This window comes from Martes martes (assembly GCF_963455335.1).
Source record: "Martes martes genome assembly, chromosome: 1".
NCBI classification, from domain to species: domain Eukaryota; kingdom Metazoa; phylum Chordata; class Mammalia; order Carnivora; family Mustelidae; genus Martes; species Martes martes.
In genome coordinates this window covers 187,132,680-187,159,580 of record NC_137888.1, presented here as the reverse complement: position 1 = coordinate 187,159,580, position 26,901 = coordinate 187,132,680, and the positions used below count along the sequence as shown (strand labels likewise).

General features: G+C 39.5%; 1 protein-coding gene across 1 annotated transcript in view; it reads right to left on the bottom strand.

Moving 5' to 3' along the window:
- CADPS (calcium dependent secretion activator) overlaps positions 1–26,901 on the bottom strand; it is a gene marked incomplete at its 5' end in the record, with an annotated part of 471,496 nt that overhangs the window by 217,256 nt on the left and 227,339 nt on the right. The window contains 2 exons of the mRNA XM_080812815.1: positions 20,115–20,236; positions 24,822–25,055. Coding sequence (XP_080668941.1) covers positions 20,115–20,236; positions 24,822–25,055 — 356 coding nt within the window. The remainder of the gene's footprint in view (positions 1–20,114; positions 20,237–24,821; positions 25,056–26,901) is intronic.

Sequence of the window (26,901 nt, the reverse complement as noted above, 5' to 3'; positions counted from 1 at the left end):
TGAACACCGTGATTCTCAAAAGTCAGGTGCTGTATCGTAGAGATGATTTGAGGTGGCAAAGAGGTGCGGAATCAAATAGCCTGGTGAGATAGTTATGCTTTTCTATTCCTTCTGATTATCTCAGGAACACTCAACGTGGCAGATGAATGTCTTCAGTTTGCTCATCCTCTTCTCTTTTAAAGAGAGGGTAATTTTGTCGATATTTGGAGCCTCTTTCTGCAGAGAACCATATCAATCTAGAATTTTACTAACATTGTTTCCTTGTCACTGAAATTATTTTTATGGCCACTCTTATTTACAATCAGAGAGAAAAAGATTCCCTTTAAAACCTAAGTTTAAAAATGAGGGTAGATTTGAAAAAATATATGAATAAAACAAATAATAGCACCAGTGGTGTGCAGGTGTGGTGTGAGGGTGGTAGAGAATGAAGTTTTGGAAAGACGTGCTGTGCACTGCATGTTTAACTGCAGTGAATGTTAAAAATATGTCAGATTTGATAAAGGGAGGGTGACTTGCAAGTAGCTATCTGTCCTAATTCTTCTCGAAGCCATGTTTGGAATAGATTTTTCTCTAAAATCGCATCATTAATATGTATAGATGAGGATTTATTTTTACATAATGTTAAGTCCTTAATTCCTCTGAATCATTTCCATGTTACATTTCACTTTCTTTCCAGTTTGGGGTGTGTGTGTGTGTGTGTGTGCGCGCGCACGCGCATCCTGCTTTCAACAGAACAGAATGGCAAACATTAACTGTCGTATTCTGCTTCTGACAAACTGTGCAAACCTCTGTCTAATCCAATTATTCTGTATAATTAAAGCAGTTTTAAATTACAACTGAGCTTGATTTTAAGGGGGAAAAAATAAATCTCTCTTTTAAATTTTCTAGTGCCTTAGTTTTACCCAGCTTTGCAAATTGTACTTATGGCCTACATATAAAAATAAACCTAAATGTAAATTATGATTTAAATCCCCATGGACAAGCTGTTCTGCTTTATTTGTTAGAAAGCAAATAAGACCTACTTTATGGCCTGTTTACTAAACTGAAAATTTCAAATTGAGGGATTTAAAAGACATCAACTATATTGATGCCATAAACTATAGAAATTGCTCAATGGAGTAATGCTCTTAGGATAATCTGAGAATCTTTAAAACAAACCATTATTTGATGTTTTCCTTTTGAATTACATGGTGATAAGGAATTAAAAAATATATATGCACATTACATATGCTTACTATTTAAGCTATTGTTTAAGGGATCTATAGAAGCAGAAGACCCTAACCTATGAGTTTTTTCTGTAAGTTAGTTCAATGACTGGAGAGCATTCAAATATACATTTATTCTCTTCCCTTCCCTATCAGGATTGTTTCACTATCAACACTTTAAAAAAAAAAAAACCCATGGGGAGAAATTGGATTCTTTAAAAGCCAAAATTATTAGAGTTTGCAAATATATTCAGCCTCAAACTATTATATGAAATTCTAATTGAGAAACCCCAGAGTAAACAGCATGTTCATAAGTCAGTTAAGCCATCCCTTGCCTTAAGGAAGTTTTTGCAGGTACAATCTTTCATGCTAATAATGTCTAAATATTTAGGGCTTCTCTATTGTAGGTGAAGTAGAGTGTTCCTCCTTCTCTGTTCAGATTCCCAAATTAGGAAGAAACAAATTTGGAAGGTGTTCTGCTCCATGACTCCCTCCCATGGGCATCACCAGATTGGAAAGAGATGCTTCCTGACATATGCAGGGGAGTAAAGTGCTCTACCAGTCTGTATGGCTACGCCAGTGAACACCACCTGAGCTGCGTTCACTCACCTGGGGCCGTGACAGAAAAAGCAGGATGTGGATTAGATCCATTTCCTGTACATAATAGCCAGTGAGCAATCATTTTCTTAGAGACTCAAAAGAAGTACGTAAAAGTACAAGAGAATCAGAGTTACTGATACACCAACAACTCCGAACCTACTATATTTGACTACATCACTGTGTGTGTGTGTGTGTGTGTGTGTGTGTGTATGCACAAAACTTAGCAACTAATTACCAGCAACATGCTTCCTATTGACGGGGACTTACCACTTGTGGTGACAATGAATAACTTGCTCTTCTACTGCTCAGGCAATGGCAACACAATTGTCCAGTTGCTCCATCCACAGACCTAGACACTGTCCTGGATTCCTCTTTTGCCCCCACTACTTCCACACACACATATTTAGCTCGACCATGAGACTTTGTATATCATTCTCCAAAAACGTATCTATTTTTCCTCATTGTCAATCCAATCTAAGCCATCATCACCTCTTGCTTGGACAGCTCTCTACTAGTTTTGCTATGTTTGCTTTTTGTTTTTTTTTTTTTTTTAAGAATATATATATATATATAAATATATATGAAATATATATAAGAATATATATGAATATATATAAGCATCTTTAAAACAAAACTTTCTCGAAGTGTAATTTACATGCCATGAAATCTGTCTCTTTTAAGTGTATGGCTCAATGACCTTTAGCAAATCTACATGTGCAATCTAATTATAATCCAGTTTTAGAATACAACCATCACCCCAGAAAGATCCTTTGTGCCTGGTCTGCAGCCAATCACACTCCCATCTGCAACTGTAAGCCTATTTCTTGTCTCCGTAGATTTGCCTTTTCTCGACATCTTACGTGAATGGAATCCTATAGTGTGGGATCCTTCATATCTAGTCTCTTTTACTTATCATAACTAAGTCTCATTAGTGTTGCAACATTCATCCGTACTTCATTCCTTCTTATTACCAAATGATATACCCTGAAGCATATGTAATTTTTGAAGCATAGTAATTAAATAAAAATCCAGGAAGCCATCACTCAACTTCAAACTAGAATATTACAAAGCTACTTAGTGTTCTGCTTCTCTTTCCAATCCATTGAGCACGTAGTAACTGGCATCATGGCCATCATTCACTTACAACTTTCTGATGGCTTCCGTCACAGTTAAATTAAATCCAAAGTGTTTCCATGGTCCACACAGCTCTACCTGATGGGAGCCTTGCCTATCTCTCTTATTACTTTCCCCTTACTCACATACTCCAGATGTAATGTTCTTTTTTTCTCTTCCTTGAATATCATAAGCTATTCCCACCTTGAGGATTTTAAATCTGTCTTTTCCTTAAATGTTCTTCTGCTTGATCTTCAGGTGACAAAGTGATTACTGACATGGAAGTTTCAATTCCAGTAATGCCTCCTCAGGGAGGGATTTCCTGACCAGCCAATCTAAGGGGAATATCCCCCTACCCAGTCATTCCCCATCATAACACCCTGTTTAATTTTTCTTCATAGTACTCACTGCTCTCTTAAATGAACTTATTTGTTTACATACCTGTTCTATGTCTCCTCTCACTAGGATATAGGCTCCTTGGGGGCAGGGACCATGCCTGTCTTGTTCATTGTTGTATCCCTTGTGCCCTCAGCAACATCTAATTCATACTTTTATGTCAACAACTAGTCATTGAATGAATAAGGAAACAGGTATGAATAAGGATGCAGAATTAACAGAATATATCAGGATGCAAGGTGAATCTGGAGGTCTGAAACAGCCAGCGAAGACAGTAGAGCTGCAAGAAGCCACGATCTTTGGTTTAGCTGGACTGGCAATATTTTTGGATCTGTGATTTCCTGTTCTCTTTCCAAAATAAGTCTTCCTATGAAGAAATTTTAATTACTTGTCCCTTGATTAGGTTTAACCTTTCATGTGGAGAGAGTACCTAGTTCTGTTCAGCACTTGGGTCTAAAAAATCCGTGCAAATACTGCTGGTTTGGAGTTCTGTGTGCTTTACCTCCACTTTAAACAAGGTGTTTGACATCAATTTCATGAGACTTATGGTCTCTCTTGACTTATGGCAACCTGGGTTTAGAATTGAGCCCTACTAACTGCCTCTCTGTTTAGAGCGTTCTCAAGGTCATGTAGATTTCTTATTTCTTCAGTGCCTGGGTATTTTAGATTTCAAATATGGGTCACACTTTTTTATTAGTTTACTTATTAAAAAGAGATAATAAAAGCCAAAATGAAGAAAAAATACTTTATAGAGAGTATATTACTTATATATATTTATATATTATTTATTATTAAATATTTATACATAAATATATGTATATTTACAAATTCTTTATATATGTATAAAGTATTCTTTCTTCATTTTTCTTCTTTCTTCATTTTGTCTTTTATTACCTCTTTTTAATAAGTAAACTAATGTTTACTTATGTGTAACATACACACACATATATATGTACATATATATGCATATATATATATGAATGTTCCTTCAAATTATATTTGTATTTGACCTCATAATTATATTTACATATCTATTTTTTTTCTACATATAATACTGTTTACTAGACTGTAGAAGAGTTTAGGTATTAGGCAATGAAGCTGATAGCTGATTTTGGGTTACTTTAACTAAAGCCAGTGGTATTAACCTTAGTCCTAAGACTTGCTTAGTGGACACATTTCCACTTGAATTTAACACCTCCAATCCAATATGGGTATGGTGTCCCTGCTAGGTTAAAAAAAAATTGGGAATTCACTAACAAACAAACTCCATTTAAAAAAGGACTTTAATTATTAGTGGTTATTGTAAAAGACCTGGAAAACTCCCACAATGAGTTGTTTGAATCATGTGCATTGTTTGTCCCTCTAGTTTAATCTGTGACTTTGTTTTCTCCTGATGCTATAACTATAGGGTATCCTACACAAATATAGCTAAGATGTTACTTATTCTCACGTCAATGTACAAACACTACAACCTAATCTGCTTGCATAAAGTTTCATTCTGTTTTTTATGTAATAATTCTAATTGTGAAGCTTTTTATGTATCCAGACAAATGGAGCAAATGGAGATTGCTCAGTGAGGCCGGAGCAGTACCTTCTTTTGAGCACAGTGGCTTGTCTGCTGTTTGTATCCAGACAGCTCAACTTTACAAGCTCCAGTCAATGCTCTAAGGGTGCCACAGACAAAGATGGTATCCTGATGGTGGAAGCTGAGCAGACAGAGGTCTCCCAAGAAATAAATCCAACGAGTGACAATCAGCCATATACTTTCCCCCAGGACGCAGGATGACAGAGGTCGAATAGAAATGTTCACTCAACCAGGATGACCAACTGCTCTACTTTGCCCCCCTGGGACACAAGACTTTCAGTGCTAAGACTGGAAAGTCCTGGGCAAACCAGGATGAGCTGGTCACCCTACTCACCAATACGTAGGAACTAACTAGCTGTGAACTAATACCACCCCTAGGAATTTCTCCAAAAGAAACAATCATAGATGAGCGTAAAGACTTCCATACAAGGTTATCTATCACATGAACATATTTGTCGGTGTGTATGTACACACACTCACAGATACAGAGAAGCAAATTGGAAACAACACCATAATATTTACCCATAATATTGCGGGTATTGGGATCATGAGTAATTTTTAAATTTTTCCTTACGCTCTCCCTCAATTTTTGGCAACAGACATATTAAATTTTTGATCAGAAAGCACCATATCTAATTTTAAAAACTAAGCCAATAATAGGACTGAGCATAGGGCTTGATACAAAATAGATGCTAAAAAATATTATTTGAAGTACATGTACAAAATATGTATTTCCAGCCCAGATTTTTCAGCAGCTGCATCTGTTAGCAGAGTCACGGGTCTAAGATTGCACAGTGAAGTTGGAGCCAAGCCTGATTTACTTAAATGTAATTAAACATTATCTTCATGAAAGACTTCAAGTACCCAACACTCACATCATCTACAGAAAACTGCTCCCTTGCTCCATGAGATTGGATCCATTGTAGGTTATTTCTTCAAAACCCTCTCACATTAATACCTCCCTACCAGCAGCAAGAATTACCATGAGCACAGTGCAATCCGCCTTTTAAACCAAGCACGAAATGAAACCTTGAGGGGAGAGTGAATTCATTAATTTTCTTTTTTGGTTTGGTGTCAATGTCACCCTAACGTCAGCATGTAACGTTCTGTTCAAGACACGTCTTGGCTAACGTAGAGAAAGAACAAATTTGGTACAGCTGTAGGGTAATTTTTGCAGGGAATAAAAGACCCAGCTAGAGAATCGACTGTCCCAGGTCCCAGCTGTACATCCATTACCCACAAGGTTGTAGGAGATGCCAGGCTTGCCTTCAACTCACACAAGGTCATTCACCAAAATACAGGAATTACAGCTTACAACTCGGCCAGCAGTGTGTGCAAAGCAAGGTTGGGTGGTAATGAAGAAGCTTACACTCACGAGGGAAGGATCAAAGGCCATGTGGGGTCAGAATGTAACCTCTAGGGTGCATAGTGCTTCCCTTGGGAAGAGTAACAAATGGAAGTAAGGAGGGTTTTAGCTCTGTGTCCCCGTGTTTCTTGAGCCTGTCCCTTTCACTCCCCCTCCTCTGCCACCACCAAGCACCATCATCTCCCACATGACTGTGACAGCCTCCCAACCGGTGTCCCTGCTTCCATTACTGCCCATTCCCCTTGCAGTCATTCTCCACAGCGCAGCCAGAAGGCTCTTGTATATACGTAAATACCATCAGGTTACTTGCAGGCTCAAAATTCAGACTTTGAACCTTGGTCTCCAGACCCTGTGAAATCTACCTTCCGTCGGCCTCACTGACTCACTTCTAACTCCCTTCCCTCTCACTCCGCTCCAGCTCCAGTTCCCCCGGCCTTTTATCTGCCCCTCAAACATGCCAGGCTCCTGCTCACAGGCTCTCTGCAATCTCTATTGTCTCTGCTCAGCATGCTCGTTCCTGGACCAGCTCCTTCTTTTTTAACTTTTGAGCTCAACAGTGATTTCTTGGGAATACTTTCTGACCAATTTGGCTAATCTCTATGGAATCACCCTGTTTTCCTAGCAAAGCCGGAGGGCCCTGAACCCACATTTTTAGCTGAATGTTAAAGGGACTGAGGGTTACAATAGATATTTGGAAAAGGTTGAGCACTGACATCACAAAATAAGCTTCTGGGAATACAAGAATCCAATAAAATTGTTAACAATTTTGTCATTATTATAATTTCATTATGAAAATTTTAACAGTCAAAATTTAAACTTTTGCTTTTATGTGGTAGGAATAAGAACTTCTTAGCACTCTCAGCTAAAATCTTCCCTTCAGTGCCCCTATATGGCACATGTAGGATGGATGCCAAATAGATAATTACTTTGCTCTGAGGTTGGTGGAGGAGTAAAATATTTGGGCCTGCCTTGCCAGGGTGTGGGCCTGTCAATGGTGACAATGATTTAGGTGTGTGTGAGGACACACACCTTTTCTTTCCTCTGGATAGGAACAGATTAGGGCAAGTTTTAGCATATTTTGTTTTACACAATGAATGCTGGTACACCGAATGGGTCTACAAAGATTAGAATTATGATTGAGCCTAACCTTTATTTTCCTGCCTTATACTACAATTTAAATTTTATAAAAAATTTCGTGGCTCAAAAGGGATATAATGCTCCTCAAGATATCAAGCTAATATATCTTTTTAATATTCCTCTACTTATTTAACTGTTTTTTAAAATAAAATCTATGTTTTTTAATATAAAATAAACAGTTTTATAGTTGTAAGTTATGACATCTATTTGACATATGACAGTTTGATAACAAATGTGTGTTAGCGTGTGTACAGAAGAATCACTGACTGATAGAATTCAACACAGAAAGTACATATTAAGATTTTGACTCTAATGGGTATTTGGAATGTTCCCTTATATTTCAAAATGAGTATCCAGATAGTAACAATAAGCCAGAAAGTTACACCTTGCCTGTATTGTAGACAGTATCACATGATTGGCTGTAGTAGTTATTAATTACATGATCGCTGAGCACACACACGTGCAGTGATGACAGATGTGACTTTGAAATAACATTTGAGCATCAGGTCTTCCAAAGACAAAGGTGAAGCAAAGTTGCTACATTTTAACTGAAGAGTAAGGCCACACCCAAACTCTGGGGCATCTCTACCCAGTGACCTGAAGTGGTCTTGTCTAACGATTGTCTGTCCCGTTAGGCTGTGGGTGCCACAATGGCAGGATTTTTGCCTCTTTTGTTCCCTGCTCTATCCTCAGCACCATGCACAGTGTTTAGCACACAGTAGGTCCTCACACACCTGAGACGGAGGAAGGAAGGATCGACTGAATGAATGAAGTATAGAGAATAGCATCTTGAGCTCTTCCCTCTGCGGTAGGACGCTCCCCTCGACCTACAAGTATCTGGGGGAACAGCAGGTAAGAGGCCCTGGTATGAATTCTGGTCACAGTGGACCCAAAGAGCACAGTGAGTCCTAAAGGCTGCCACTTCTAGAGACCAGGCTGGTTCCGAGATTTTTTTTTTTTTTGTAATTTTTAGTTTTTTTTTTTTTTTGGTTCTGAGAATTGTTTTGTTTGGCCTTTCTCTAAGGTAGGAGAGTGAGAAAGAGAGAAGCATTTTCCAGACCCCAACTCCCGATATACCTGGCTCAACAGACAATCACTTAGTTCTGTTGTTGGAGGAGACAGGTTGTGTGATCTGATGCAGCGGGGAGAAAAACAAGGTGACAACATGTGGCAGGGCAGAGCTGGGATTTCAAATGCCAAGATTCCTGCTTCCAATTCATCTCTCCTAATAGCCTTCAATTACTGATATGGCAACTAAGGATGTACTACTTGATACGTAAAGCTTTTTTTTTTTTTTTAATTTTTTATTTATTTTCAGCGTAACAGTATTCATTGTTTTTGCACCACACCCAGTGCTCCATGCAATCCGTGCCCTCCCTAATACCCACCACCTGGTTCCCCCAACCTCCCACCCCCCACCCCTTCAAAACCCTCAGGTTGTTTTTCAGAGTCCACAGTCTCTCATGGTTCACCTCCCCTTTCAATTTTTATGCCTTTTGTCTCTCTAGTGAATTTACAGAAGACAAGAAATCCCAAACAACAAAACCTTATCTTAATTAGAGGGCATGACAGCCTATTTGCTAAATGACAAGATACATCCCAATTGGCATAGATTTACTTTAACTGGTGATGCACCTAGCCATTCCTTGTGTACCTGTGTGTGTAAACACATGTGTGTTTTGTTCCTTACTTGAAACATGATAGTGATTTGGTGTCAAGAAGCGCTTATGCCATGGGCTCACATCACTCTTCGGACTTATTCTGTTCTTTTGGATACTGAGCACTCATTTCAGTACAGAAAACTCTGACATAATTATCATTATGATGATTAGTATTCTAAAGAGGTTTTCAAGTCCATCACAGGGACCTTCTTCTTAGCTCCTCCCAGAGCCATTTGCCATTAAGGCTTAGCTCTGAGTTGATCAACATTTATTGATCATCTATTACGGGTAAGAGATTATAAGAAAACCAGCCTGATAAACAGATTTTCCCAAGTACAAGTAAGTCATCTACATATAAATGAACACAGTCCAAGAGAAACTAAAAAAGTGCATCTAAACTAAAAAAGGGCACCCAACTGATGGCCTTTGTTACCTGTTTCCCTTTCACCCTGGCTCCAATGAAGACAACAATAAATTAGAAAGAGAAGAGTAACAATTCTTAAATTGGTGCCAAGTGCTTTGCGTATATTATTAAATTTGAATCCTCATCAACAAGCTTATAAGTATTATTAGCCTCATTTTATAGTCGAGGAAACACAGGTTTAGAAAGATTTAGTAATTCATCCAGTGTAACAAGGTCAATGGCATGATCCAAACCAAGGATTGTCTCACCCTAAAGCTTTTACGCTTATGCTTATGTTAAACCCTTGTTTTCCATATTATCACCAAAATGTTTCCAGCCAGATTCCAGCTATGAAAGGCTCCCCAGGATAGTTGCTTCACCCCAAACTCTCTGAACCACAAGCTATGGGGCAGGGTGAAATCTGTAAGTCCTTACAAAGGAGCCCAGGAACTTTGGGACTCCAGAGTTTAAGGACAGAGTTGCAGAAGTTTCCAAACAGCGTGATGACTGGCATTATGAGAAGAAGAGCATCTGCATTCCCCAGAGGCCCCACACTCCTCCGCACCCCTGCAGTGAGGTGAGCTCTGTATCACAGAACGGGAGGCTTTGCTGTAAAACAGGTAAGACACATAGAAAGAGTGTCGGCAGCACTCTAGCCTCTCTTGAAGAAAGGCTCTGATCCAGAAAGACGCTGGAAGAACGAGCTTGTAGAGACCCAGGCTTAAGGAGCTGAGTGATTTGGCACGGTGTGACTCTGCATGAGGACTCGGGAAGGACTGCTGCCCTTTTGCATTCCTCTTGCCTTCTGGAACTAGCTCTTGTATCATCAAGTTGATGGCAGCCTACTCTGAGGGTCTGTCCCATGGCTCTGGAAAGAAGTTGGGACAGAGTGCCCTTCCTTAACCTTAGGCAGGTTTGGCTCTTTGCTTTCCATGTGTTTGGAGTCATACAGCCTGGATTTAAGAAGTTGTAGGATTTAGGGCAGGCTTCCTAACTCCTCTGAGGTTCTTCCTTATATGTACTGAGGACATAGAAGAGATCTATTTCTTACAGTACCAGGTAGGATTCTGTGAGATTATAGTCCATTTTTGGCTATTACTTCTTGAGATCAAGGTGCCATTGATCAAACTCAGCTGCTAACATGGCTCATATCTTCCAACACCAGGTCTATAGGTCAGGTTGTATTTTTGTCTGCATTTCAGATTTGAAGAAACAGAAACTCAGAAAGAGAGTCTACTTGCCCAAGGCCACCCAGTCTGTGACTGGTAGAACTGGGATTTAAATCCAGGGTTTTCTGGCTCAACCATATGATATTAGCTAGCTCATTAGCTGGCCCCTAGCAGATTTCAATGCATGGTAGGGGCAATTGTTATTGATAATGACTTTCATGAAAGGGGATGATGATCATTATCATCAGTGGCTCTCCTGGGATCTTGTAAGCACCTCGAAGGGCAGGGCCACCCCTGGTTTATCTCTGCAGACTCACCTATGTAGCCCCTAACAGTGCTGCTGCATATGGGTCGAAAGATGCCCGCAGAGCTGAGAGTCTGCAGGGAGCTGAAACACCTATGTTTGCACTAATGCGTGAAGGCCCAGTCATCACCATCTAAACGGGCAGAGATTTGACCCATGACATAACTGTGTTTATGGAAAAAAAATGAGCCTTGTTGAATAGTTTCGCTGAATAGTCAATGCTAATTAAAAAAAACAAACAAACAAACCTTCTTTTAGTGGCATAATATCTTTCAGAAAGGCAAAATGAGTTAAATGTACAGGATTTGGGGTTGGCTCCTGGCTCAGCTACTTATTATCTGTGCAACTTTGACCAAGTTAAAGTTGGTCTCTGAATCTCAATATTTCCATCAGTAAAATTTAGGGAATAACAATAGTACTTATCTCAGGTATCAGTAGGGCATTAAATAAGACATTGATTATGAAATACTTTAGCATAGCATCTGGCCCATAGAAGGTGTTACATCAATGTAAATTACTATTTTAGACCCAGGCTATTTTTATCCCCCATCTCTCTCCCACTCCTCCAAACAAGAATGAAGCCATGATAATAACAGCCAACATGACAGGCAGTGTTTTAAATATTTTGTATTTGTTAACTAACTTAATTTTCACAAGAATGTGGAAACCGAGACACAAGAGTTAAACTAATCTATCCAAGCTCACACAGGCTCCCAACGCTGTGCTCTTGTCCAAAATGCCATATTGCTTCTATGCTTTGATGAATCTAGACCAAGCTTCTCTTCTCATCAGTGAGGATAAATGGAGTTCCTGGGGTGCATGCAATTACATTATTACATATAAGAAACAATATGCCATTCCTTCCTACATTCTTCTTCCTCATCACTAGGTAACAAGTATAGTGGTTTTCCCACACCTACAGATAAATGTATTTCCTTGGATTTCCATTAAACAATGATGGGTGATCAGTCCAGATCCCAGATTACTCCAGCATTAGGTACAAATGATAGGTAAGTTCAGGCAAGGTATTTGAGGAGCTGAACCAGAAAGTAAATGAACTTTGTTTCCCTTAGTCCTTAAAGGGCTAGGGCAAAAAATATCTTTGTTTTATACCAGCCCTACGTTGGACTACCCGTGAAGTCAGAACTTTCATAAATTTCTGACATTGCGATGGAACATCACTGTGTAAATTTCAAACTTAAGCCACTACTCAATCATCCAGTTCTGAACTCCTACCAACTCTAGAAACTTCACCACCCCCGTGTTACTTGAAATTTCTGAAAACTCTGCCATAAGGTCTGCAATTATAGCTCTTCTCTGGGTTAGCTGGATGAAAAACCTATAGAATTGTTGGGGGAGCAGTGGTCTTGGATATCACTCATCACAACATGGTGAAGCTGGAAAGCTTACTAACCTGTACAAGATGGGTGGCAAATTTAGGACAGAGCTGGGTATACCGTGAGGAGCTCCATCTCCGAAGTTGGTCTCTAGCACCCCATTCCTTTCCACCACCTACCCTGTTGCTTCTTGTTTTCTCATCCAGCCTGTTTTCACTCCCTGGCTCACAAGCAAATACAAACTGGTTTTCAACAAAAGTTGTGGCTTCTGGACCAAGCCTTCTGGACTGGGAGGCCGGATAGCTTCTGAGTGCCCCGAACTGTAATTATAATTTTGCTTCTTCCCAACCCACACATCTTCTGGGAGCCTAGCAAAATTGAATTTCTGGGTCAGTGCTGGCCTTTACCACTTATGATTTAATTAACTCTGAAAAAAGCCTCTTTCTCAGAAAGGAAAGACCAGCGAAATGGTAGCCATGCTCCCAATCAGTTCAACATAAACATCTCCTGGACTGTGACCTTGAACATGGAGTATCAAGAAAAGGTAAACATGAAAAGAGGTGATTCTCAGGAGGCTTCACTCCTTTGCCAATGAGGTGGCCTTTGCAGTTCTGAAAGCTATAGTGACTCTGGAAGAATTTATCACTCTGTGCTGGGGCACTTGGACTTTTTCCACCAGGTTTTCTCTGTGGCTCTATGTCAAAAGTGAGGTCTCTATCATTTCCCTAACCCTAATGTCTGGGAAGTAGTATGTGGTCCATATTTGTTGGCCGATAAACCCTTCATTCCAAATTAACTCTGGTCCTTAAAGATGCTTTAGGTTTCAAGACGGAAATCCAATGGTACCCTCCCTGGCTTAAGACTCTCTGACAGCTTCTCCATGGTCTTGGAATGGAGTTCAAATCCTACATGTGGCCTAGGAGGCCCTGAGTTGTCTGGCCCTGTCTTGCTTTTCAGTCTCTTCCTGTACCACACTCCCCAACATTGACTAGTCTCTACCCATACTGCTCTCCTTTCTGGTCCTGGAACACATGGAGCTCTTTCCTATCTGAAATCCTTTGCACTTGCTCTTAACTGCACCTGGCATCTTTTCCTTGCTATTTCTTCTTTTTTTCAAATTGAAGTATAATTAACATACATCATTATATTAGCTTCAGGTGCACAACATAATAATTCAACAATTCTATACATTACTGAATGCTTGTTATCTGTTTCACCCATCTCCCCTCTGGAAACCACCAGTTTGTTCTTTGTATTTAGGACTTTGCTTTTTTTGTTTGTCTTTTTTTTTTCTTTGTTCATTTCACATATGAGTGAAATCATATTGTATTTGTCTTTCTTTGATGGATTTATTTCACTTAGCATTATACCTTCAGATCCATCTATGCTGCCTTGCAAATGCCAAGATCTTATTATTTTTTATGGCTGAGTAATATTCACACACACACACACACACACACATACACATTCCACACACATCTTCTTTATCCATTCATCTATGAATGGACAGTTGGATTACTTCCATATCTTGGCTATTATAAATAATGTGGCAATAAACACAGGGGTACATATATCTTTTTGAATCAGTGTTTTCATTTGGGTAAATACCTAGTAATCGAATTACTGGGTCATTCCTTATCCTTCAGGTAGCAACTGACACATTACCTACTCTGAATAGGGTTTCTTGGCCACCGCAGTACCCTACCTCCTCATTACTTTTCACTGCAGCAGTCTATTCATTTCTTTTAGAACCAAATTACAATCTGCTATTATCTTATATATTTATTTATTCATTTGTTTATTGCCTAAGTTCTTTACTAGAATGTGCATTCTATGAGGCCAATGCTTGGTGTAGCCCCAGCACAAGGTGGACCCAAGGAAGTATGTACACTTGTTGAGGGAAAGCAAGTGCCTATCCTCTATATCATTCTCTTGCATCTAAATTTCAAAGAAGCCATTCAGGAAAGATAGTCTGTTTCCACTTAAATCATTCCAAGGCCCAGTACACTGAAAACATTTTTGGTTACACTGAAAAAGGAGTACCATTAAGATGATACATGAGGCAAGGATTTGGCCAGCACAGGTTCCTTTTTTGACTTTGTAACTGACTTACTGTGGGGGTGATTTAATGCGACTCCATTTGTATGAGTAATTTGGGTGTAATAAGCCTGGCCCATTTTGAGTTGCCATTAGGACAAATGATATATTTCAGAGAAGAAAAATGTTACAGAAAGTCATTGCATTTTGTTTTTATTTTTTGCCTTAATGTGGTCTTGTTAGATAAGGTGCCACTGAAAAATGCTAGGGCTATGACAAGATTTACCAGTGAGGGCATCTTATTTTCTTCTTCCCTTGGAAAGTGGCAGGAAACAGTCTGGTTGTGTTTTCTAATTCCTGACAATAATGAAATCCATACGTCAAAAGCCCGTGGCTTGTCAGGAAATGATAAACTGGTTAAATAATCAAATGTCAAGTAGCATCTTTGGTTTCCATTCAGAAGAATGTAATTTTGGATAACTTAGCACAATATTGGACTGCCAACTAAAACTGCCTTCCTTTTTAGCCCAATTACTTAAATTTCTCTAGCATTTAACCCTCAGGGCTTGCTTTCTTTAGAAGGTAACTTACATGGTACAAAACCACCAAGAAAGTCACTTTGAAGTATATCTTCCACTCAGGGAATATGTTCTATTTCCTTACATCAGTTTTCCCAAATTAAAGTATTTTGCATACCATCTTCCCCATCTTTGCTATTCCCACATATCAACACAGCTTCTGTGATTATTATTATTTTTTAAATCCTATCCAGGTACCACCTGGGCTATTATTTACTTAATATATTTTATTTAAATTAATTCACTTTTAAATGTCAATATATTTCTTTTAAAAAGAACACTTATGTCACTGATGCAGAAGACAAAACACCACCATGAATGGAAGGTAACACAAATTAGAAACTGTTATTGCTTTACCTGTTTATTTGTTCATGTGTTTACTGACTGTGCCCTTTACTAGAATGTCCACTCTATGAGGCCAAAACTGGATCTATGTCAAGGCTCTAGCCCCAGCCCAAGGTGGACATAAGGAAAGCATCGTATGTACCCTTGTTGAGGGAGTGCAAGTGCCTATCCCTCCCGTCTTTCCCTTACATCTACATTTCAAAGGAGACGTCCAGAAAAGGTACTCTCTTTCCCTTGAAACCACTCCAAGACCAGGTACAGAAAATATTTTTGGGTAAGTGAGATCTAAACAATGCTATGAAATTCTAGTTGGAGGCTCTGGTCTGCAGAGGACACAGAACCTGAGGTTTCTGAAGGTGTTAAAGATTTACTAGAACCAAATAAAGATGTTCTCCTGGACCTGATTAGAACAGATAAAGAAATGGAGAAGAAATGACTTCTTTATCACATGACTTGATTTTACTCAAAGCCATGTCTTGCTCAAACCTAACAATCTGTTATCCCCAGAGCTAAGAGTGCTGTCCTTTGAAAAACACCTGGCATGGGAAGAAAAGTCTGCTCTGTTTCATAGGAGGTAGACAAATACATCTGAGTTCTTGAATCCACAACGTATTTCTCTTCTCCATTCTCATGCCTGCCTGAGACTGCCTGCCTAAAGACATGATTTCAATTACTTCTGCCTCAGCACCTCCATTGCTTTCCCACAGAAGCAAAAAACAATATATTACAAATGGAGGCAGTATTCTTTGAAATAAACATATTGCTTGAAAACTTGTGATAACATATTTTCCTGGTTTTCCATGTTAAGACCCAGGAGAGGAGGACAACTGAATTGAGAAGAAGTAAAGTCTGCTTGAAAATATCCCACATTTAGCATCCAGATTGAAAAAATGAAGGATGAACAGAGGACACACATACACAAACAAACACACACACCTCATTTTTTCCAATCACAAAGTATATTTAACTCATGAACACAACATTCTTATATTATGCATCTGATCCAAAATGATCATGCTGGGCAGGGCCCTGGTTTTAAGTGAAGAGACAGTACTGGCTTAGGAAGTGAGGGAGAACTTGGAACTCCCATTACTAGGTTTGGACAATATAGACTAGCATTTCCAATGGATGCTAATAGGTATTAGTTGAAATAAGTTTGGGGAACTCATGAATAATCAAAGGCAAATAGGTTTATTTACTGTTGGAAATCTTCAAAGGTTTTTAAATGCTGATGAACACTGAAAAACTTATAAAGAGATGAAATGTTTTGCATTTCCCAAACTTAATCATGGTACCACTCTCCCTGTCCCTGTTTTCAGTGAAGCCGTCTCCACATTAAAGTTCTAAAAAAAAAACACACTCTTGGACAAAGTGGGTCATGCGATGTACTTCTGGTTTTGTGAGTGTACTTGGTTAAAAAAAAAACAAAAACTCAAACAACAAAACAAAAATCAAATTCCTTGTAGACACCTGATGAGATAAGATGTGGGTTTCCAGTTACTGGGTAAAATACCTAGTAGCGGCAACAACAGAATTAATGAGTAACAAATAAAACTGGCTTGAATTGAATTTTGATTTTAGAATGTATAAATAAAGTATGGGCATCAGCAGGCTGTAAGAATAGTCAAAGACAAGATTCAGAAGATGAGGAGGGCAGAAAAAGGGCTAAACTTGTCAGATGATAAAGGGGAGTTACTAGGATATACGGAAGATAACTTTCAAAATGATACTTTTTGGGGTAATCAAAATCAAGTAGCAGACATGATAGCAAGGATTGATAATGGGAAAAATTATAAGTAGAAGTAGAGAAGAAAAGGAGAATATAAGTTTCAAAGGAAAAAAGAAAAAAAGATAAGATTCTGAATAAGTCCAAACTAGGGAGAGAGGAAGAAAATGTACCTGCACCAACAGGCTCATTCATCCAACCATGTCAAGCCAGAGGCAGAGAAAAACTTCCAGAACTGAACGATGACAAAGAAAAAGGTAAAGAAGAGAATTGGGAAAAGAATTGTAGATTTAGAAGGATGATGAGTAGAGGTTTAAAGAGAATTCATATAGAAAGGATAAAAAAGGAGACAGCAAGAAACACAAGCATTGCCAGATTTCAGACTCTGTATCTCCTTGGGATACTAAGAAATGGCATACACAGGGCACTTACACTTGTTCTTCTCCTTTGGCAGACATAACAAGTTCATCAGGCAGTATTTTCCTCTGAATATAGATCTGCCCTCAGAACTCTTCTTAACCTTCTTCTTTTTTTTTTTTTTTAAAGATTTTATTTATTTATTTGACAGACAGAGATCACAAGTAGGCGGAGAAGAAGGCAGAGAGAGAGGAGGAAGCAGGCTCCCTGCTCCCCTGATGCGGGGCTCGATCCCAGGACCCTGGGATCATGACCTGAGCCGAAGGCAGAGGCTTTAACCCACTGAGCCACTCAGGCGCCCCTCTTCTTAACCTTCTTAACCTACTCAAGGTAGCCACTCCTGACTGATTTGACTGGACCCTAGCCATGAAAACTTATATTCTTCATGTATTTAGAAACAAGCAAGCAAACAAGCAAATCCTCTGTGAGGTTTTAGTAATACCTGATCACTGATGGAAGAAAAATAAAAATATTATACCTTTGGCTGGAAAAGCAAAATGTTTTAGTGTGAGATGTTTATGAATATGGACATAATATGGACATAATAAAGCACATGTGTGGATATGAGTAAATATATATGTGAAATATGAGTATTTCAAGTAGGTAGACCTAAGTGTTCCATATTTATTTGTAATCTGAAACTCTGTTTTAAACATTCATAAGCACATGAAAATCAGCTCATCATTTGCCCTGGCAGCTGAAACCTTTAAGCCTAATAAAATGATATGAATTATGTTTTAAGTTAAAATAGTTCATATGAAACAACATCCTGTTAGAATAATCAGAGATTTCTTCTTCCTTCTCTATCTTAGGACACTATATTAGGCCCAACATCCAAAAAGTTGGCAGAAATACCAAATAGGTTTTTCTTCCCCCACATATGACACATTTTTAAAAGCACATATAAATAATCCAGCATAACATAATAGCATTGATACGGGTCAGGTCATGGCGGCAGGTGTGGGAAAATGATTACTTTTGTCGGGCAGTAAAAAAGAAACTGCATTCATTTTCAGTTTAAAACTAAGTTTTAAAAAAGGGTGGAAAGGGGCACCTGGGTGGCTCAGTGGGTTAAGCCTTTGCCTTCGGCTCAGGTCATGATCTCAGGGTCCTGGGATTGAGCCCCACATTGGGCTCTCTGCTCAGCAGGGAGCCTGCTTCCCCCTCTTTCTCTGCCTGCCTCTCTGCCTAATTGTGAACTCTCTCTCTGTCAAATAAGTAAATAAAATCTTTAAAAGAAAAAAAGGGGAGGAAAGATAATGTGCGACAAGTTGTATTGGTTTCCATTTCATCTCTCTTCCATTCGTCAATTTCGCCCAGCTTCTGAGCATCTGAGGCCTTTGTCTACTTATGCAAAGAACCACTCGAAGGCATACAATGCCCTCAGATTTCCTCTAGTCCGGGAAACATTCAGTGCTTTCTTTGAACCATTTTGTTTGAACATGCTGGTACGTTATTCATGTTCTGCTAAACAGTTCATAATGCTCTGGGGAAGGAGAGGCAGTACATTGCTATCAGGGGTTACTGTTTTTATGACTTTTATGGATTAACAACAATAAAAAAAGAAAGCTCGTTAGTCTAGGCTGGCTTAATTGAGATAGAAGAGAAATAGGTGGTTAGGGAGGGAAAAAAAACAGTGACCCCCCTCCTGAATTGTTGAGGCCTGAGAGTCTACTGACCCAGATGAATTGATCATCATTATTCTTACGAACCACTGCTGGAGAATCCTAGCTGGTCTCCTGCATCAACTCTGGCTCACTCTGCTACAGCCATGGTGATTTTTTTTAAAACACATATCTAATCGCTTATCTCTGTACTTCCCTCTCACAGTCTAGCAAGGCTCTCCATTGTGTGGTCCCTTCTTGTCTCACTGGCAGTTTCTGGCATACCTTGTTCTCTGAGCTCTAGCCCCACGAAAACTTCTTTCCATTCTGCTTTCCCATAGGGCCTTCGTTAACCACAGGGCCTTTATACAAGCTAACTGCCTGGAATGTTCTTTCTATTCCCACCCCATCTCATTCAACTTTTATAATACAAGCCCAAATTTCTCATAACTCCTACAGAAGGCCTACTCTGACTCTGCCCACAAAGTGACTTAGGTCCCCTGCTACCTCCTCTCAAAGCACTCTTTCCTTTTCAGCATTTATAACTATTTGTAATTATATATTTATGTGATTATACTTCTGATCCTTCTACTCAATGGTGAGCTCTGTAGGGCTAAAGCAGTGACTACCTTCCTCTCCACTGGACAACACTACCTTGTACACACACACTGAGCATTTGATAAATATGCATTGATCAAATGAATTTATATATCATATTTAACATAACACACTGTTTTACTGACATAGTCATAATTGTGGCACATAGAGAAAGATTTTGAAAAAATCTCTTAAACCATGAACCAAATATCATTCAGTAAATTTAATAAAACAGATTTGTATCAAACTTTCCTACACGTCCTGATAAAGGATTGAAACTAAGGTGATTACTTAGAGCCTCCAGAAAGGAGATTGTTTCTTTACTTTCCTTCTGTTCTCTGCTCTGAGAGAACTGCAATCCTTATTACGGCTGCCGAATAAGAATGTAATCAAGTCATCTTGTTTGGAAAACAAACAAGGAACATGCCTTCTAGAACCTTCTGGGAGAAACCAGACCTTTAACTTGGAGTTAGACAAAATGGAACCAATGAGAACCACCTTCTGGAAGATGAACAGTGGAGGAGCAGAACTTACGTTGGTTTAGAAGCCTCGGCCTGGTCAGTCTGTAGTTTCTCTCCTCCTTCCACCTCCATTGTGCAATATACAATGCGATTGGGAGCCAAGGATTTGAGGCCCTGGACTTCCATGATCACCACCTGGAAAGAGAATCACACATGGTGGAGGTTACTGCCAAAGCCCATGGACAGCATCACCCGGAAGAAAATATAGAGGTGGGAAGAAGTGACCAAAAAACCCAACAAGTTTCTGGCAGTTTCTATCAGTTTGCTATCAGCCAGGCTGGTACAAAGTCTAGCATGAAGATACAATTCTTGATAGTGTAACTTTTTGCCTCCTGGATGGAAAGACAACCCTCACCACTTTAGAAGCTCATAGGGCCAGACAGGTAATGTGAAATGGGTTTCTCTTTTCCTGGGTTGAATGCACAGGATCCTTTTTCATTTCTACAAATAAATAGGCTCTCTCTTATTTTCTTTAAAAATAGTCTAGCTTTTAATTCAGAACTTGGCAGAGACACAGGCCCAGAAATTCACTTTTCTCTTTTCTCTTAAAAAATGCTAAGATAAAGGGCAAAGGACCATTCAGCATTAGAGGCAGAGAGACAGCAGGGAGTAGTGGGGCCTGGGGCAAAATAGGAGAGCATATGCTCCATCTAAACAGAGCAGTTGGCACCCAGTTGCAGCCCACTGTGGCCTTGTCTTTCCTTAGTCTGGAGTTGCCAGATACTGCAGTTTTTCCTACCCAGAAAATGGAAATCTGAATCAGAATCAAAGTCAGAAATCTGATTTTGAAGTTTTGACAATAATCCAAAAAGGGAGGAATAAAATACACAAACTCTGGGCAGGCCAACATTGTTGAATCAAAACAAAAACACGTCTGCAGCTGCATACTCTCTGTTCTAGACTGAGGAAAAAAGCTGGTGTTTTGCTGGACCAAAATATATCATTTACAATTCCTGGCACTTCCAACCACTACCCTTAACTCCATTCAATCACCTGAGATTCTCATATTCAGTGGTATGTCCTGCCATTTATTAGAGGGGAGAGGACTGGAGGGGAGGATAGGGCAAATGTACCGATTTAAAAATCTGAAACAAATGACCTGCATCAGGGATCTATAGTAAGCAAGGGATACTAAAATATCACTCAGTTGTACTCCAAAAGAGGTAATGGCAGGACACACAGAGAAGGATATGGTTGTGCAAAAAATGTACACTTCCAGGGCACCTGGGTGGCTCAGTGGGCTAAGCCCCTGCCTTCGGCACATGTCATGATCTCAGGGTCCTGGGATCGAGCCTCGCATCAGGCTCTCTGCTCAGCGGGGAGCCTGCTTCCCCCCCAACTCTGCCCGCCTCTCTGCCTACTTGTGATCTCTCTCTCTCTGTCAAATAAATAAATATAATCTTTAAAAAAATGTACACTTCCTTCTTTTATTTCAAAATTTGTACTTACATTCTAGTTTGTTAACATGCAGTGCAATATTGGTTTCAGGAATAGAATTTAGTGATTCGTCACTTACATACAACACCCAGTGTGTACACTTCTTCAATGGGCTTGATTCAAGGAAGAACAATAGGACTGGCCTTGAACCAAGTCAGTTTTGCTGTTTAAAAGCCCATTGGTTCTCAAACTTGATGCAAATCAGAAATATCTGGAGGGCTTTCTAAACCCGGAAACTGCTGGGCTCCACCCCCAGAATTTCTGATAAGCAGATCTGGGATGGAGCCCAAGCCTTTTTATTTCTAATAATTTCCCTGGTGTTGCTGATGCTGATGATCCAGGAGCCATACTTTGAGAACCATTCTCACTCATGTGATGTGGAGCAAATGACCTGGCCTTGAAGTCAGACCACTTTTCTTTCAAATCTCCCGAGTCTCAGTCTTTTCATCTGTAAAATGAGGATAATAATATATGTCCTATATCCCTCCATGGCTGTTACGTGAGGACCAAAGACGATGATGTATATAACTGAGAAGGTTCATACTGGAAAGAACCATACAAATGAGAGGAAATGAGAGGCACAGGAGCAAGAACAGCATATTTTTTTGTAATTTGAAAGATTTAGTTCAAATCCTGAATCTGCATTTTCACTAGCCGTATAATTATTTGTAAGTTCCTTAACCTCTCTGTGGCTTTGTTTGCACATTTTCAAATGGTTCAAAAGACTGTTGTGAGGACTCACGGAGTTTATGACGCGAAGCAGGCAAATGGTACTCTATATAGGCCTGTCAGAGCACTCCCCTGTGCAAGGCCGTGCCACTGAGCAACCTGGACCTCAGTTCTCCTGCTGCGGTTCACTGCTCTACAAAATTATCCTTCCCAGCCTTGCAATTCTGATGTGCATGAAACATGTCTTGCACCAACCTGCAAGTCCAAACCCAGTCTGCCCTGATGAGATGACCTTCCTCTATCTCCCTCTTCTCACCATCCCCCCACCGTGTCACCCAACATACAGACGCACAATGATTGCTGCTGGCAGTTTTAGTATATGTGCAATTTGCTGTTCCAAGTAAAAAGTATTTGGGAAGCCTAGGGCATTTCATTCTGTACTTGTGCTTACCAGTTAAAGCCTGTTTGAACCATGTACACATGGAAGTGTGGTTGGGGACTCACTCACATCTATATTTCAGATAATCAGCTGTATAATATTGAGTCCTGGTAAAGAATTAGGAAATTACGGATTTAAAAACTTCATGAAAATCAATAAACCACTTTTTCCCCACTTTCTGTAGAAAGACAAGAGGCAGTACGGAATAAATTGCCACCTCTAATTGGCAATAATCAAATTCAAAGACACCTAAGAAAAAGCATTCAGTACCTCAGGTGGCGGTATTAAAGAAGAAAGAAAGGAAGTAAGTTTCTGTGAAATTACACTGATGATTTTTTCACACACCAAGTGCCCTATATTTAACTGAATACTGCTTCTTCCAACTGCAAAGTACATATTGAAACACTGTAATATGACTATCTTGATCAGAACTGAGCATAGTAAAACAAATTATCTGCAGTTAATTCACAGCAAGCATTAATGATGTTCTAGAAAATTAACCTAGTCTTCACAAATCCTAACTAAATCTACAGAAACTTGATCTATTTTCTTGGTCTTCCCAAGTCTAGGGCTATCGTAAAATCCTTGTGGGGTTCCGAGCTTGAATAAGTTATGAATGGTTCTCAAACTTCAGGGCACATAAGAGGCACTGGGTGGCTTATTAAAATGTGCATTTCGTGGTGCACCCCACCCAGAGATTCCTTCTGACACCACTGAGACATATTTTACAGATCATATAATTAACCCATTTCAAGTGTTCAATGCAATGATTTTAACAAATTTACTAAGTTGCATGACTATCATCACAAATTAGTTTTAGAACATTCTTATCTCCTCCAGTAATGTCCCTCATGTCCATTTTCACCTCTTGCCCCAGGCGATGCTAATCTGATCTAAATCTCTAAAAGCTAGAGATTTGCCTTTTCTAGACATTTTGTATCAATGGAATCAAACAACATGTGTCTCTTGTGTCTGCCTTCTTTCACTAAGCAGAATGTTGCTGACGTTCATCTACATCAAAGCATGTTATCTATAGTTTGTTTCTTTCAATTGCTGAGTAGTAACTCTTTGTGTGGACGTACCACATTTTGTCTATCCATTTATTAGTGAATATACATATAGATTATTTCTATTTTTGGCTAGTAAGAATAATGCTGCTATAAACATTTGGGGAGCAAGATTTTATGGGGACACATGTTTTTGTTTCTCTTGGGTAGCTATCTAAGAGTAGAGTTGCATTCTACACATGGTAATTTTATATTTAGCTTTTTTTTTCCCCCAGAGATTTTATCTATTTATTTGGCACAGAGAGAGAGATCACAAGTAGGCAGAGAGGCAGGCAGAGAGAGAGGGGGAAGCAGGTTCCCTGCTGAGCAGAGAGCCCGACGCGGGGCTCGATCTCAGGACCATGAGACCATGACCTGAGCCGAAGGCAGAGGCTTGACCCACTGAGCCACCCACGTGCCCCAGTTTATGTTTAACTTTTTGAGAAACCACCAAACTATTTTCCAAAGTGACTGCAGCATGTTGTATTGCCCCTGCCTCGAGATTTGAGTCAGTAGGTCTGGGTGATGCCAGGAATCTGTACACGGAACCAGCTTCCCAGGCAATTCCAACGTAGCCAGATCAGATCCACTCCCTAAATTATATGTATGAAGAACAAACGGAGTAGAAGTTATAGAGAAATTTATTAGCATGCGGAGCCTTCTGCCACAGTCCCAGTCTGAACAGGTTTTCTTTGGGTGATGAGATCAGTTGAAAAGTCTCCACAGTAACAAGAGGGGCTCTACTGTGTAGCCAATAGGAGACATGACAGAAAAGAAAATCTACAACTCATCAAATGATGCTAGGTATTTCTCTCATAACAATAGCACAGGATGCCAAAAGTTTAAACTTTCTAGATTGCATAAGGTCTTTACAAAATCCTTGAGCACTGCTTTAAGATGGAAAATAATGCAAGATTAAATTAAGTAGGTGGTTCTTAAGACTGCATTTCCTTAAGGAAAGCATGGGCTCCTGGAGATGGGGAATCACTTGCTGATTAGCTGACCTATGCTTAGCAAGCTGTTATTTTAATAACTGGTCTCGGGTGCAAGGAGGAAAGCAGTGGTGTGTCTAATCACCCACATCCTGCTGGCTGTGCCAGGAGAGGTTCAAGGGTTTAGGGGTTTTTACCTCCAGAGAGAAAGATAGCACAACGTCCGATTTGGAGAGCTGGTTCTCACTCTCCTCGCCCATGTCGATAATGGAAGCATTGTGGCTGCGTTTGAGTTTCTGAAGCTTGAACTCGCCGCCTTTGGACACCGGCATGCTCTCTAAGTTGGCCATGAGCAGGTTGACTGATGACTTCAGCTCCTCAATGTACATGTTTTCCATTTCTTTGGATACAAACTTGGGAAATTTGCGCTCCTTAAAAAGAAAAAGAAAAGTATGAGCAGAAAAGTAAATAGAGACCTGATTTACATAGAAGGTTTCCATCTTACAGCCCAGAGTTATAATACCATCTACCACTGGTGAAATTTTGCTCAGATATTGTGGTGTTGTGCTAGAAAAATGTTCAACCTAGCTGAGTAGATAGCTGCTTGCCTTCTAGTTATTTACAATCTCAAACAGCTAAGAGATATATCCATAAACATATAGTAAGAAAGAGTCAAATGTTTTATTATAGTCCAATTTTTCCCCCAGTTTTCTCCAGCAAATTTGATTTGTGGAAAGAAAAATGGGGTGATATTTTTTAAATCTGGTTTCGGTTGAAACAGTTTTTCTTTTTAGCAAAATGCAATCAGTTGTTTTTAAGTTTAGAGACAGAAAGACACCCTATTTCTGGATACATATAGAGATTTTCTCACATGAATAATTCAAGAGGAGCTCATTTGAGATGTTTCAAACATAGCCTGTAGCTATTTCTAAAAGGAATAGTAGAAAGAATAGTTACTGTTTTCAAGAAAAATTGAAAAAATTAATGAAGTGATGAAAAACATGATTAAAATTCTTTAGAAAAGAAGATTAAAGGAATTCAGTATCAAAACTGACCTCTATTTTTTTCCTTCCTTGCTTATGAATTCAGTTGTAATTGCAACATGCTTTAGCTATGCTATTTAATTTCTTTATACCTCTAAATTGTCCAAGTACCTTAAATATACTTTGGATTAATCATCTTCTCAAAGAATCACTTTCCACTTGAAACATGAACTTGCCCTCCTTAGTCTTGGTTCATACTGATCAGGTTGAAGGGCAAGCCACATCAGTTTGACTTTTGCGGGGGGGGGGGGGCGCAAGTGATAGAAAAACCCAGTTTGGAACTGGCTTAAACAATGAAGGGAATTTATTGGTCTGAAATGTCCTGGGGGTAGACCAGCTTCCAGCGAGGCTGGAATCAGGACTCAGATGATATCACAACCGAATTTTTCTCCCAAATCTTGGTCTGGGTTTCTTTGGGTTGGCCCAGTGCTCAGTCTGGCTCTCCTTAATGTCACAGAAGGGTTGCTAAAGATCTGCACCTTATAACATCACATTATGCTATCTAAAAGAAGGAGGAATATCTCTTCTTGTAATGTCTTTTATTCCAAAATTCTCACCCAAAGTCTGACTTATGTACATACCCTGAACCACCTTTTATGGCTGGTGATATGTTGTGTTGAGTTGCTTAGGCATGAGTTATTTCCTCCATCCCTGTGGCTGAGGATAGAATTCCACCTGGATCACATGGGACATGAATTGGTTTACCAATTCTAGGTGGCCAAAAAAATAAGATGCATTGTATGTGGGCACCTAGTATGTGGGACCCACATCAACCAACTAATTCAATTAAGTGGCCAACAGTCAACTGAATTTACCCTCTCCAGCAAGTGAACTGAGAGATACTGAGATTGCAATGATCAGTGGAGCTGAAATAGCAAGATTGTGTAGACTCATGGGTAGCTGCCATATTGGAACACGTGAAAGACTAAGACACTTAACAAAGAAGTGAGAGAAGGAGGTAGAGAGAGGATAGAGGTAGAGACTAACAGAGGGAGGGAGGAAAAGCAGGAAGGTGGGAGAATGGGGAGAGAAAAAAAGAAATTATTTAGGGTCACAAAAAGGAGCTCTGAATTTTTATTATTTTTCTAATTCTCATAAAGTCCACCTATTTTTTCTGTTGGATCTTTTGAGATTCTTTTGTTCTCCTTTCAATAAGTCTCCCCACACACTAGTTAGCTAGAAGGGTATTTCTTTCTTGCTACCATAGTAGTTTCACTAAAATTCATATCGTAAA